The sequence below is a fragment of the Schistosoma haematobium genome, chromosome 6 (genome assembly GCF_000699445.3).
Source record: "Schistosoma haematobium chromosome 6, whole genome shotgun sequence".
Taxonomy (NCBI): domain Eukaryota; kingdom Metazoa; phylum Platyhelminthes; class Trematoda; order Strigeidida; family Schistosomatidae; genus Schistosoma; species Schistosoma haematobium.
In genome coordinates, this window is record NC_067201.1 from 6654764 (window position 1) to 6668819 (window position 14056).

General features: G+C 33.2%; 1 protein-coding gene across 3 annotated transcripts in view; it reads left to right on the forward strand.

The window, feature by feature from the left end:
• PDE4D_1 (cAMP-specific 3',5'-cyclic phosphodiesterase 4D) overlaps positions 1–14056 on the forward strand; it is a gene marked incomplete at its 5' end in the record, with an annotated part of 193579 nt that overhangs the window by 124455 nt on the left and 55068 nt on the right. For 2 of the 3 annotated variants that reach the window (XM_051216755.1, XM_051216756.1), the window contains one exon: positions 11385–11489. In XM_051216755.1, coding sequence (XP_051065363.1) covers positions 11385–11489 — 105 coding nt within the window. Of the gene's footprint in view, positions 1–10254; positions 11490–14056 lie in introns of those variants that run through there. The other variant, XM_035732328.2, reaches the window with a different exon arrangement.

A 14056-nucleotide genomic window follows, 5' to 3' on the forward strand; every position in this document is an offset into this window, starting at 1 on the left:
TTTCTTATTCTGTTTTTCTTTTCCCTTTTATTTTAATCGATAATTTTTCTCTACAATAGAAAAATGAAAGTATTTCCATAGTTTTATTTTTCGTATATTATTGATCATTCACTTTACAAGCCAACGAATTGTGTATATTACTGAATAGCAAAGTAATGTTATCCTAGATTTTTGAAATAAAAATGACTAGCTAACAGAAAACAAACAAGTTTATCTGGTATAGTGAAGATAAATTCAGAAGGAACAAAATGGACTAAATGAATTATTGTTGTATAGTTGAATTTATATTTGATGTGATTAGAAAAATATTAATGATAATCAATTCATTATCATTATTATTTTACTAAGGAAAGATCGATGGTGACTAGAAGTGAAATCGGTGAGACTATAATTTATGGATGAACTAATCAGATTTAAGATGACAGGTCTCGGATTTTGACGCGAAATTCATTCATTCAATTGTTTAAATAGCGTTCTGGCATTTTAGCCGATATCATTTCGTGATGAAAACCATAAATCTAATTCTTAACCCTATCTATTAACTGTGAATTATAATCTTTACTCTTTATACTGCTTTATAACCATCATTTAGCCCTAGTAAGTAGGTGGACATTTCCAAGGTCACTTTAGCGTCGCTTAAAGGTCGTTCATAAATTATAGTCTCACTGTGAAATCCATGACACGCGTTTCGTCCTATTTGGAACTCGTCAATTAGATGTATGTGGGTTCAAGATTTGATGCTGTACTCAAGGATTGGAACGTAGTACTGTTCGCCTCAAACGCCATCACGTTATCCACTTGGTAGGTACATCCAGATGATGAGTTACAAATAGAACAAAACGCATGTCCTAGATTACACTGCTAGCTACCATCTATCTCTACTAATAATGCTTATGAATTAAGGCAATACCAAGGTAATCTTCACAGGATGTATTACTTAATTACTTCCTTCCTTAAGCCTGTTACTCCCAATGGAGCATAGGCCGCCGATAAGCATTCTCCAACTCACACTGTCCTGGGCCTTCCTTTCTAGTTCTATCCAATTCTTGTTCATTCTTCTCATTTCTGTCTCTATTTCTCAGCATAATATGTTCTTTGGTCTTCCTCTCCTCCTTTGGCCTTGAAGATTCTAAATGAGGGCTTATCTTGTCACGCATTTAAATGCTTTCCTCAATGTGTGTCCTATTATCATTGTCATCATTGTCATTATTATTCAAACAGTAAATCAACATATCTATGAAAGTTAAATTTACTAAGGGTGTTTTTTTCTTAAATAACAACCTTCATCCAAGCTTCTTTTTATTGTAACTTTTGTCAGATTCATCTCTTGAATACGAACTGTTCAAAATAAAGTGTGTAAAATGCTACTTTGTAGATAGATCATTTGTTGCACAATAACGAATTACTTTGATACTGTGTCTAACCTAAACTATGTTATATATATATATATATATATATATATATGGGAAACTTCGATAGGGAAAACAATAACAGTAAAAACGTCAGTCGATGATTTAATAGACAAGTGACGTATTTACATTATAGTAATGTTGGCAATCAGAACGACTGAACAACTTAAAACTATGCACATTACTAACTTGATTAATAAAGGAGTTCATCTTTAGACATTTCTTAGTATAACAAAAGCTTTCGGTGAGATTATAATTTATGGATGAACTAATCAGACTAACAATAAGAGGTCTTAAAATTTGGCGCGAAACTCACTCATCCATATGGTTAAATAGACTTTTGACATTATAGCTGATATCAATTCGTGAAAAATCTAATTCCTAACCCTATCAACTATAAATATTAATCCTAATTCCTCACAATGGTTTATAATCCTCGTTTCGCCGTAGTATGTAGGTGGACATTCTCCTCAAGGTCTTTATAGCGTCGCTCAAAAGTCTTCCATAAATTATAGTCTCACCAAGTTTTCTTTTGAAAAACAAAGAGACTGAATAAAGAATATACAGCTAAAAGCAAAACAATATAGATATTTTTCCCTTATGATAACTTCTTTCAAATCAGTATGATGGATAGTGGCTAGCAGTAGAATCCAGGAAGCGCGTTTCGTCCTATTTGGAACTCGACAGCTGGATGTACCTGCATCTCACAGAGTTGATGTTCACTGTGGGACTCGAACTCAGTACCATTTGCTTCAAACGCCATCGCGTGATCCACTCAGCTACTGAGTCCTGATAGCCACTTGCTTGTGCAATGGGGTGAATTGAAATTCACTTGGTATTGTCATGGAAATCCACTGCTAGCCACTACCCATCATTGCTTACAAATAGCTTGTGAATTAAGGCAATATCGAGGCATACGCACAGTATGCACATATGCCAATAACAGACTGATCAATTGCAGTCTTAAACCTCAATGGGAAGATACAAGCCAAACAATACCAAGTGAATTCAATATGAATATGTATCGATTTTTTTCACTGTGATTAATCCCACTGACGGTTGTTTATTCTTTCTGTTTTTGGTTCTGGATAAAAGGATCAATTTTATCTGAATCTAATATGATCCACTAAACTTCATTTTTAATGCAGATTAATTTGAAGAAATAAACAAATTCATTATTTAACTTACAATGTAAACATCATTCAGTGAAATGATTTTTTTAGTTTTACTTACTAGTAAAAACGTTTTATGCATTAGGTATTAACTGAAAATTACACATCCATTTACTTTCAAGCATATTTGTAAAACTTACAATCGACTGTATTCGTACCAAGTATGCTAGTCAGTAAAATAAAATTAATCTTAAATTATTCATATTCTGTGAAGATAATAATTTTTATTAAATGATCGTTTAATTAGTATCAGAAGGGGTTTGGTGGCGATTGAAGTCGATTAAAGCTAAACTACCATAGAAAACTTGGAAGCACTTGACAGCCGTTTCGTTCTATTGTGGGAGTCCTCCTTAGCAGTGAGCATCCACGATCCTGCCTCACAGGATTTGGACCCAGGACCCAATGGTCTCACGCGCGAGCACTTAACCAGTAGACCACGGAGCTGGTCGGCATCCAACAGTGTTAATGTCTAACTTCAACTAATCCACAAAATTGAGCGACAGATGCACCATTGTTATCAATGAGCTACTATCTCACAAAAAACCTCTTGAAACCAGTCACAAGTGAGCATATGTCGATTAGTATCAGAAGGGGCTTTGTGAAGATTGTAGTAATTTCAATAGTTGTGATCGCGAGTCAATTGAAGCTAGACCACCATGAAAAATTTAGAAGCACTGGACAGCCGTTTAGTATTAGTATGTTGATGATAATAATCATCATGTACTCGTTAGTGACTGGCTTCAAGAGGTATTTCTTGAAGTTCTAGTGAGAAGCCGTGACCAGTGGAGTTCAATCGTGTCTGCTATGAGGCAGTTACCCACTGAAGGTAATGGTGGACTGTGGCGCAATATCGTGGATTGGTTAAAGTTAGACATCAACACTGTTGGATGCCGGCTCAGTGGTCTAGATATGAAGCATTCTCGCGCGAAACCGAAGGTCCTGAGTTCCGATTATGTGTGCGGGATCATGGATGCGCACTGTTAAAGAGTCCCATACTAGGACGGAGTGACCGTGCAGTACTTCCAGGTTTTCTATGGTGGTTTAGCTTTAATCAACTCATATATTCAACTATTGAATTACTAAAATCTCCATAAAACCCCTTTCCTGAAAATAATTGTTTATATAAAAAGAAGAAACCTAATTCCTAATCTCTAATAGTAGTAGTATGTAGAAGGGTATAGTTGAAAATGGTCTACTTATATAAAAAAATATATGTATTTAAATTACTTAATCATTATTTATGAAATTTCAATGGTTGAGATCATGAGTCAACTGAAGATAGAACATCTTGGAAAACCTGGAAGCACTGGACGGCTGTTTTGTTCTATTGTGTGACTCCTCCGTGACAATGTGCAACCACGATCCCGCCCCGCGAGTTTCGAACATAGGATCTACCAGTTTCGCGCGTGGGCGTCTAACCACTAGACCACTGAGCTGGCTAGCATCCAACGGTGTTAATTTCTAACTCTAACCAATCCACAAAATTGAGCGACACATCCACTATTATCATCAGTGAGTTACTATCTCACAACACACCCGGTTGAATTAATATTTCCTTGTTAAAAGTATTGTTTACTAATGATAGTAAATAGATTTTATGTTTATTAAAATTAATCTTATGATTATAGAATTACAGATCTATTCTTTTGAAACTTTGAATGAATCTAACATTAATAATTTCTTAGTATAGTCATAATTTGTGATTACCATTAGTAAAATACAATCTTGTTTATAACTGAATACATTTGAATTTTTATACTATTTAATTTAATATAACTTGAACTTGCTTTCATCACTTCGATTACTTCTGGAAACTATCTTCAATGATTATAACATTAATAATTATTTTCAAATCTCACGAGGTGGGATCGTGAATACACATTGTTGTAGAGTCCCACAATAGGACGAAACGGTCTTTTAGTACTTCCAAATTTTCCATGGTGGTCTAGCGTCAATTGATTCATGATCTTAAGTATTGAAATGTTGATAGGTTAGTGTTTTCAATGGAAATACAATGAAATTTGTTCCAATTAACAGATTTAATTGAAACTAATATGCAACCAAAATTTACAGACTGATTATTAAGTTGAAAATACAAATATAATCTACATATCTACTGAACAAATTCTTATATCACAAATTGAAATCATGAGTCAGTTGACGCTAGACCATCATGGAAAACCTGGAAGCATTGGACGGCTGCTTCGTCCTATTATGGGACTCCTCAGTAGTGCGCATCCACGATCCTGCATCCCGCGAGATCCGAACTCAGAACCTATCAGTCTCGCATCAGGCGCTTAACCAACTAGACCACTGAGCCGGCCGGCATCCAACGGTGTTAATGTCTAACTTCAACCAATCCACGAAGTTGCACCACCGTACATCATTGTCTTCAGTGAGCTGATATCTCACAACAGACCTGGTTGAACTCCACTGGTAACGGCTTCTCACTAGAACTCCAGAAGTATGTCTTGAAGTCAGTCACTAGTGAGCGGATGATTATTATCAGAAGGGGTTTGTGGAGATTTTACATGATTTCAATCTGTGAAATTTCTAAAATCTCCACAAACCCCTTCTGATAAATTCTTATATCACTAAAATAGCCTAAATTCCCTGTCTATCAATGACATATACTTTAAAAAAGATACTCTTGTGTTTACTGAGAATGTGGAACCGTTATGAAGCTAAATATGCAGACTAGTTAGTGAATAATTGACAATCTCTACATTCAGTTATAGAACAATTATTTCATATTATCAATTAAGCCACATTCCAACTTCTTGATGAATACATGATCTTGTAAAACAAAATACTAAATGACATCCTTTGATTAACCCAGAATGAAATACTACTCTAGTGAACAGAACAAGGGTGGGGACAACCGAATATATTTAACACAAACTTACAGAGAATGTTAATAAAATCTGAGAACTATATATCAAGTCGTTAATTTGCAAAATGTCCACCAATTGTCTCAAAATGCCTCAGACTTCATTGTTCTTACATTTCAAAAAATTGCATTCTATTCCCGCTCTGGCTTTCTTGATCTTCCCTCATCTTCTGATGCCAGACAGTACATTTCTGACTCGCATCATATACTACTTATATCAATATAAGTAGCACACACCATACTACTTGTTTGTAAACTCTACTAGAAAGAACTTGTAAGAAAATATAGTTTCCTTTTAAGTATTCCTATGATTAATGTTGTCATTAACAATACATACACAGTTCTTCAAATGTAAACAAGATTTAAGATGTTTTGATTGAAGAGCTAAGTAAATAACGTAGGCTGGTATTTCACTGAAAATATCTTTAAATGCCTATGTGACTCTAATCGGTTAAAATCTCTAATTCAAATAATACCGAATTATTTTCGATTATAGTCTAAAATGAAACCCATTACGTAATCAGAGTAACTGAATAAAGCAATATAAAGAATAAAAAGAAAACGGCGTAATATGAAATATTTGTGATAGTCACATTACGGATTTCTAGATTAAAAGATAAATCATGAAAGTAGTAAAATGGATGTGTGATGCGTGCTACTTATATTGAGATAAGTAGTATATGACGTTAGTCGTGAACAGAAGGTCTGGTAGCAGAGAGACAAGAGGATCGAACAGTAAACAATGAAAACAGAATGCAATTAGTATGGAAACGCAAGAACAACGAAGTTCAAGTCAATTATTGAACACTTTTCAAATTAAGTATTATAGTATGGTTTTTCTATTTTACCAAGTAACTTTGTAATTTTGTGCTAAATATAATTCGGTCAGTCCCCATCTGTGTTCTCCTTCACTACAGATGTATTGTAGATTAACCTCATGAATTTCTTAGCAAGTTTATATGGTTGAAACGAGTGAATAAGACAAGTTAATAAAGCCCATATAAACACATATTTAGAGAAGATAATATAAATACCAAGTAAATAGTTAATTCCATAAGAATTAATACAACATAATTAACATTAAGAACAATGACACATCTAATAAGCATAAGATCTACGTGATTACATATATATCCATAAAAGGAATAAATTTGTGTAGGGATATTAAAAATGAACCTGGTTAACATTCTTTATTAATTAATACTAAGAACCATGATATCTAAATTCGATAATTCCCCTTAAAGTTTCTTTCAACAATTAACATTGATAAAAAAAATGTGTCACCTTGTTATCCTGATAAAACTGTTGTTTCTTGTTTTAGATACTTTTTTAATGAATTCATTAAAATAAAATGGGCTATGATAAACAATATCATAATCATGGAAAACCTGGAGGCACTGAACGATCGTCTCGTCCAAATATGGGACTCCTTAGGAGTACGCATCCACAATCATGCCCAGCGGGATTCGAACCCACGACTTATCAATCTCGTACGCGGGCGCTTAACCACTAGACCACTGAGCTGACCGAACGGTGTTAATGTCTAACTTTAACCAATCCATGAAGTTGCGCCATCGTCCACCATTATTATCAGGACTGATAGGTCCTGAGTTCAAATCTTGCAAGGTGGGATGGTGGATACGCACTGCCAAGAAGGAGTCCCAGCATAAGACAAAACGGCCGTCCAGTGCTTCCAGGTTTTCCATAGTGATCCAGCTTCGATTGACTCATGATCATAACTATTGAAATATCATAATCTTTAAAATTACAATTTTTCTAAAGCCGATAGGAATTATAAAAACTTAGAGGATGTTATAACCTGTACCCTGTATCGTATTAATGTTAACGTAATGGTACTGCCAATTGGAGAACAGTGAAGTATCGACTGGACCAATGACGCATAAAACCAGTACGATCAGTCCACTGTCCTTATAGTTCCTGCTTCCCACTTAGCCCTACCTGTTAAGTCTAGAATACTAATCTCAGCCTCTGCAATATGAATCATTTATTTTAAACATACAGGCAGACCACATCGTATCACAAATTAGTAAATAACATTTGTACAAGATTTAGCCAAATGTGGCTGTGAATGTGGGCGGCTGTAATTAATGGACTGGGTAGAACTCAAGAACTGACTTTGAGTGTGTTCACCTAATAACCAGGACCAAATGATGATTATAAGTCTGTATTACTTACTTACGCCTGTTACTCCTCGTGAAGGAGCATAGGCCGCTCACCAGCATTCTCCATCCAACCCTGTCCTGGGCAATCCTTTCTAGCTCCGTCCAGTTGTAATTCATCCTTTTCATATCTGCTTCTATTATCCGACGCAATGTGTTCTTTGGCCTTCCTCTTTTTCGCTTCCCTTCAGGATTACAAGTTGGGGCTTGCCTCGTGATGCAGTTTGACGATTTGCGTAATGTATGTCCTACCCATTTCCATCGTCTTTTCCTAATTTCTTCTTCAGCTGGAAGTTGGTTTGTTCTCTCCCACAGAAGGCTATTGCTGATGGTATCCGGCCAATGGATGTTGAGTATCTTGCGTAGACAGCTATTTATAAATACTTGTACTTTCTTGATTGTGGTTGTTGTAGTTCTCCAAGTTTCAGCTCTATACAGTAAAACTGCCTTGACGTTCATATTGAAGATTCTGACTTTGATATTGGTTGGAAGTTGTTTTGAGTTCCATATGTTCTTCAATTGAAGGAATGTGACCCTTGCTTTGCCAATCCTCGCCTTTACTTCTGCATCTGAACCTCCTTGTCCATCGATGATGCTTCCTAGGTATGTGAAGGACTCTACGTCTTCCAGAGTTTCGCCATCAAGAGTGGTTGGATTGCTGTTTTCCGCTTTGAATTTGAGGACCTTGGTTTTCCCTTTGTGTATGCTGAGGCCTACTGATGCAGAGACTGCTGCTACACTGGCTGTCTTCATCTGCATCTGTTCGTGTGTACGTGATAGGAGGGCTAGGTGATCTGCGAAGTCAAAATCGTCTAATTGATTCTGAGCTGTCCATTGAATTCCGTGTTTCCCCTCGGATGTCGAGGTCTTCATAATCCAGTCGACCACCAGAAGAAAGAGGAAGGGAGAGAGTAAACAGCCTTGTCTGACTCCGGTCCTTACTTGGAATGCATCTGTCAGCTGTCCTCCATGCACTACTTTGCACTGTAGTCCGTCGTATGAGTTCCGGACAATATTGACAATCTTCTCAGGAACTCCGTAGTGTCGAAGAAGTTTCCATAATGTCCTCCTATCGAATCCCTTTTCATAATCAATGAAGTTGATGTATAGTGATGAGTTCCACTCAACTGATTGTTCGACGATGATCCGTAGTGTTGCGATTTGGTCTGTGCACGACCGATCCTTACGGAATCCAGCTTGTTGAAGAATTATGATTTGCAGTTGATGGTTAGAATTAAGAATTACATTTAGGGTTTTCATCACGAACTGACATCAGCTATAATGCCATAAATGGATGGATGGATGGATGAGTGAATTTCGCGCCAAAATCCGAGACCTGTTCTCTTATATCTGATTGGTCCATTCATAAATTATAGTTTCACCACATTTTCAACATAATTATGAATATGTACACGTAAATTATTGATGTTCTACAAACTGACATTAATTAAAATGAATGACATCCCGAGATTTGATTGACTCATCAACATACTTTAAATCTGCATTTTCATCTTCTTCCATGTTAAACTAAGTATTATCATGTACTGTATACAATTTATCCCTTCTCTAGCTAAAAGGAGAACAAATATTAATCACATTAAACGTAAACAAAACTTATAGGCAATGAATAGACTGAAAACATTGTACTTCATTACATTAAGACTGAATCACTAACTAATTCTGATTAGCGTTTTTTCTTTAGTGAGTTAGTTTTCTAAGGGATAGGGTCGCTAATCCCATGCCTAACCCTCCTCTTTTATCCAGTCTTGAGACTGGCAATAGCCCCCAGAGGGACTCCAGATGGAGTTGTTAAGACTGAATACTTTAGATATTTTACTACTAAACAAACAAAAGTAAAAATTATAACAGTAATTGTCAATTATTTTTCCATCACACATTCATTAGCTTTACATTATCCATGATCTTATCTAAGTACTTACATAGCTATGATAGATACTATAATATTATCACCAATGTTTAACATTTACATGAATTTGAGATTGAGTTCAATCAGCCCAATAGGTTACTTTCTTTTTTTTGTTTTTTTTATTTTTAAATTTAATAAGAGAATGGGTTAATCTCAATTATGATTGGTTATTGTTCAAGGTCAGTCAGATAGGAAAGTGAATTTAAACCAATATAATATACAGTAGTAGATTAGCATTTAATCAATCAATAAATAGATGACAGACCTATCCAGGTAAAAAATAGAAAAAAAATAAAAAAATAAAAAAAAATAAGACAGTCAAATCATCTTTTATTCATCAAAATAACCAATCATGATAAAGTTGTAAATGTTTCATCCATTTTATAATACTTTCCCCATTATAAATGAATAAAATAAAAGAATGTAAAAATGCAATCCTTTGGATCTAATTTGGATCTCATTTCATTATGGTTAATATATTTACATAGATACAATATCTTTTATCATTCAATGAATAACTAATTAAACACATTAGATCATATATATGTTTATGATAGAATTCTATTTTTGATTTTTATTTAAATCCATATCTTAAAAATAATATGAATATTATTATGAAGGAAAAGATTAAATTGAATATATATTATATATAAGGATTGTTTAGATCTTTTTTATCATGTGGATAGTTTGTTGTCGTAAACAAGAAAGAAAAAGAAAGAAAATAAAAGAGAATTTAAAATTAAAACAAAAAGATTCTATTGATTACCATTGTAAAGATGCTGATCATGATGATGATAATGATAATAATGGGATTAATGATCATGATCACGATCATAATGATGAAGATAAACTTCAAAATGATATAAATATACATATGAAACTAAATAATGATTTATATGATCATACAGAAAATGGTTATTATCTTAAACAAGAAAGAAGAAGTTTACCAGATGTTGTGATACCTTCAACAAATTTAATTATCAATCATTCATATCATAATAATAATTCATCCATAATACAAAGACCTAGTTTACAAACGGATTATAAAATTGAACATAGACCAACAATCCTATTAGAAAGTACAATTCAATTAGCTAAATCAGAAAATATTGGTTTAGATGATAATTTAAATGATAATAATAATAAGAATAATATAAAATTAAATATGGATAATAAAGATTTTATATTGAATAAACGAAGAGCTCATAGTTTGATATCAACTTATCAACAACAATTAATCAATAATCATAAATTATATCAATCAAGAAAATCTGATATTTCACAAAATCATAATAATGATCATAATCAGGATGAAAAAAAATTAGTTACTAAGATGAAACTTAGTTTATTTAAAATGAAATCATTAAAACGTTTTCGTAAATGTAATAAAGATCACTTCAATACAATTCAATCACATTCATTATATAATATAATAAATGATCAAACAAATATGATGTCAACTATAAAAGATAATTTATCGAATAGTTATAAAATGAAATCTTCTATAAAATCTATGAAACAATCAAAATTATTTTCATTAAATAAATCATTGCATGATAATATGACAACAGTTAAGAATGAGAATAATCCTGATGATAAAGATTGTACTGAATCATTAGATGATAGTTTAGGACAATTACCTATTACAAATAATAATTCTATATTCAAGCATATTCATCATCAACCACGTCAAATAATAAAACATTCTGATTTTATAAAATGTAATAATATTGATTATTTATCTAATCATTCTAATCATAATCATAATAATATTGTATTAAGACGTGGTTCACTTTGTATTTTTAGTCAAATTGATGAACCGATTGTAACACCATTTGCTCAAATATTGGCTAGTTTAAGAAAAGTTCGATTAAATTTTATTATCTTAACAAATGTGACAAGTACAAGAGAGTAAGTTATCATTTTTACATGGATACAATTTTATTTTTGTTGTTGTTTCATTTCTCATTTTTTTATGTTATATAATACATATTTTAATAGTTGATATCGTAAGTCAATTGAAGATAGACTATTATGTAAAACTTAGAAGCACCAAAAGAATGTTTCATCCTATTATGAGACTCCTGCTTGGCAATGCACATCCACGATCCTACTTCACATGATTCATAACGATCGTCTAGGTATATACTGAGCTTATATACCGACCAGGCAGACCACATTGTACAATAAATTAGAAAATAACATTTGTACAAGATTTAGTCAAATGTGGCTGTGAATGTGGAAGACTGTAATTAATGGACTGGGTAGAACTCAAGAACTGACTTTGAGTGTGTTCACCTAATAACCAGGACCAAATGGTGGTTATAAATCTGTGTGAGGAATTAGAATTATGATTTGCAGTTGATGGTTAGAGTTAAGAATTTATTTATTTATTTATTTTATCTCTTTTTTTAACAACTAATACAACATATGTATATATCAGAAGGGTTTTTGTGGATATGATAATAATTTCAATGGTTGAAATCATGAGCCATCATGGAAAATCTGGAAGTACTAGACGGTCCTTACGAATCTTGTGAAGTGGGATCATGGATGCTTACTGTCAAGCAGGAGTCCCACAATAGGATAAAACGTTCTTTTAGTGCTTCTAAGTTTTACATAATAGCCTAACTTCAATTGACTTATGATATCAACTATTAAAATATGTATTATATTATTTTCCAATTCGGTTACATCTTATTATTACATCTTCAGTTAAAAAACTGTACTATTTTATCTATTCTGTTATGACTTTATGTCCGGCTTTTTATCACGTGATTTATCCACCAATCAAAATACGACCTATACAATCTTAACACTATGCCAAACCAATGACGTTCAACCGGTATGAGCAGTCTAGCATCCTTATTGCTCCTATTTCCTCCTAGCCCGTCCGCTTGCGTCCAGAACTCAATACCATCTTCCGCAATATGAATCAAATCGAATCATTTATTTCAAACATACTCGGTCTATATATCAATCAGACAGATCACAACGCACCATAAAATAGAAAATAACATGTGTACACAATAAAGCCAAAAAGTGGCTGTGAACATGGGAGGCAGTATTTAATAAACTGAACATAGCTTAAGAACCGTAAATCGTACAATAATAAATTATAGATCAAAATGAAGCTTATAATAAGAGGAATATAAATATGCATAATCTAATCATTGAGTAATTACACCATAAGAATACATAGGTAATATTAGTCAATTAATGTCTCAGGAGTTACTCGTGGTTTAATCTTCTCTCGGATATAACATTCATTTAACATATATATAAAATCTAATATAAATAGGCAGAGAAGAATGAACAACAATTGGATATAACTAGAAAAGAAGGTACACGACAGAATGGTTTGGAAAATGCTAGTCGGTGGCCTATGCTCCACTAGGAGTAACAAGCGTAAGTAAGTTAGTTAGTAAAGCGCCAAGAAGGATATGGACCACATAAAATAAACAGAAAACTTTCTAAACAAATAAAAGTAGGTAAAGGAGTAAAAATGTAAAATAAGAAAAGTAAATAATAAAAGATACGTAAATAAAACAAAGAAAAATTACTTCCAGTAAAAGGAAGTTCATTTCACTTTTATAAAGAGTAAAGAAGTAAACTTCAACATTCATACGAATATTCGTTAATATTTAAACAAACAGTTTAACAGAATTTAGGCGCCAAGTTTAAAGAAGACATCATTTGCAAAAGTTTTATTTGAAATAATATCAGTGATTGAAATTTATATAATTTCGATGTTTCGTCCAGCAAACCTATGTGAACTTCTTCAGGATACTAGTCAAAATTGTCAAAGAATCTGTAGTGCTTAACAAATAAATCAAATCTATGCTGTGTTTAGTAAGGAGGATAATATAAATCAGTGAGTTATGATTTATATGAATAGTTCACAATGTGAAAATAAATGAGCTAAGGTGTGTGTGTGTATGTATGTATGTGTAACTTTATGCTATGAACAGTTAATATTCAGTGAATCATCTGCTTATTAAAAATGAAAACAAAAGTAATAACTGACTTGGTATTGTTTGTTTGAATCTTCCCATTGATGTTTAGGACTACAATTGACTGGAATCCAGTACCGTTCATTTCAAACGCCATCGCGTTATTCACTTAGCTACTCAGTCCCAGAGTGAACATCAACTCTGAGATGCAGCTACATCCAGCTGACGAGTCCCAAATAGGACGAAACGCGCGTCCTGGATTCCACTGCTAACCACTATCCATCTTTGCATACAAATTGAAAATGGTCTTAATTTAAATTAATTTCTGTCAGAATAACAGTATATGTGAAATAAACAGGTTGGATAGAGATCTAGTTCAATTACTTGTTAATGATTATTTCTCAAGGGGTGGCTAGTTGAATACTATCTTTTCTCTTCAAGTCGTTCTTATCAGCTCCTATATACAGAGCTTCTGCTGTCAATCTTTTTTGTGTGCAAAACCCTTTCTGAGCTATTTTAGTCCCC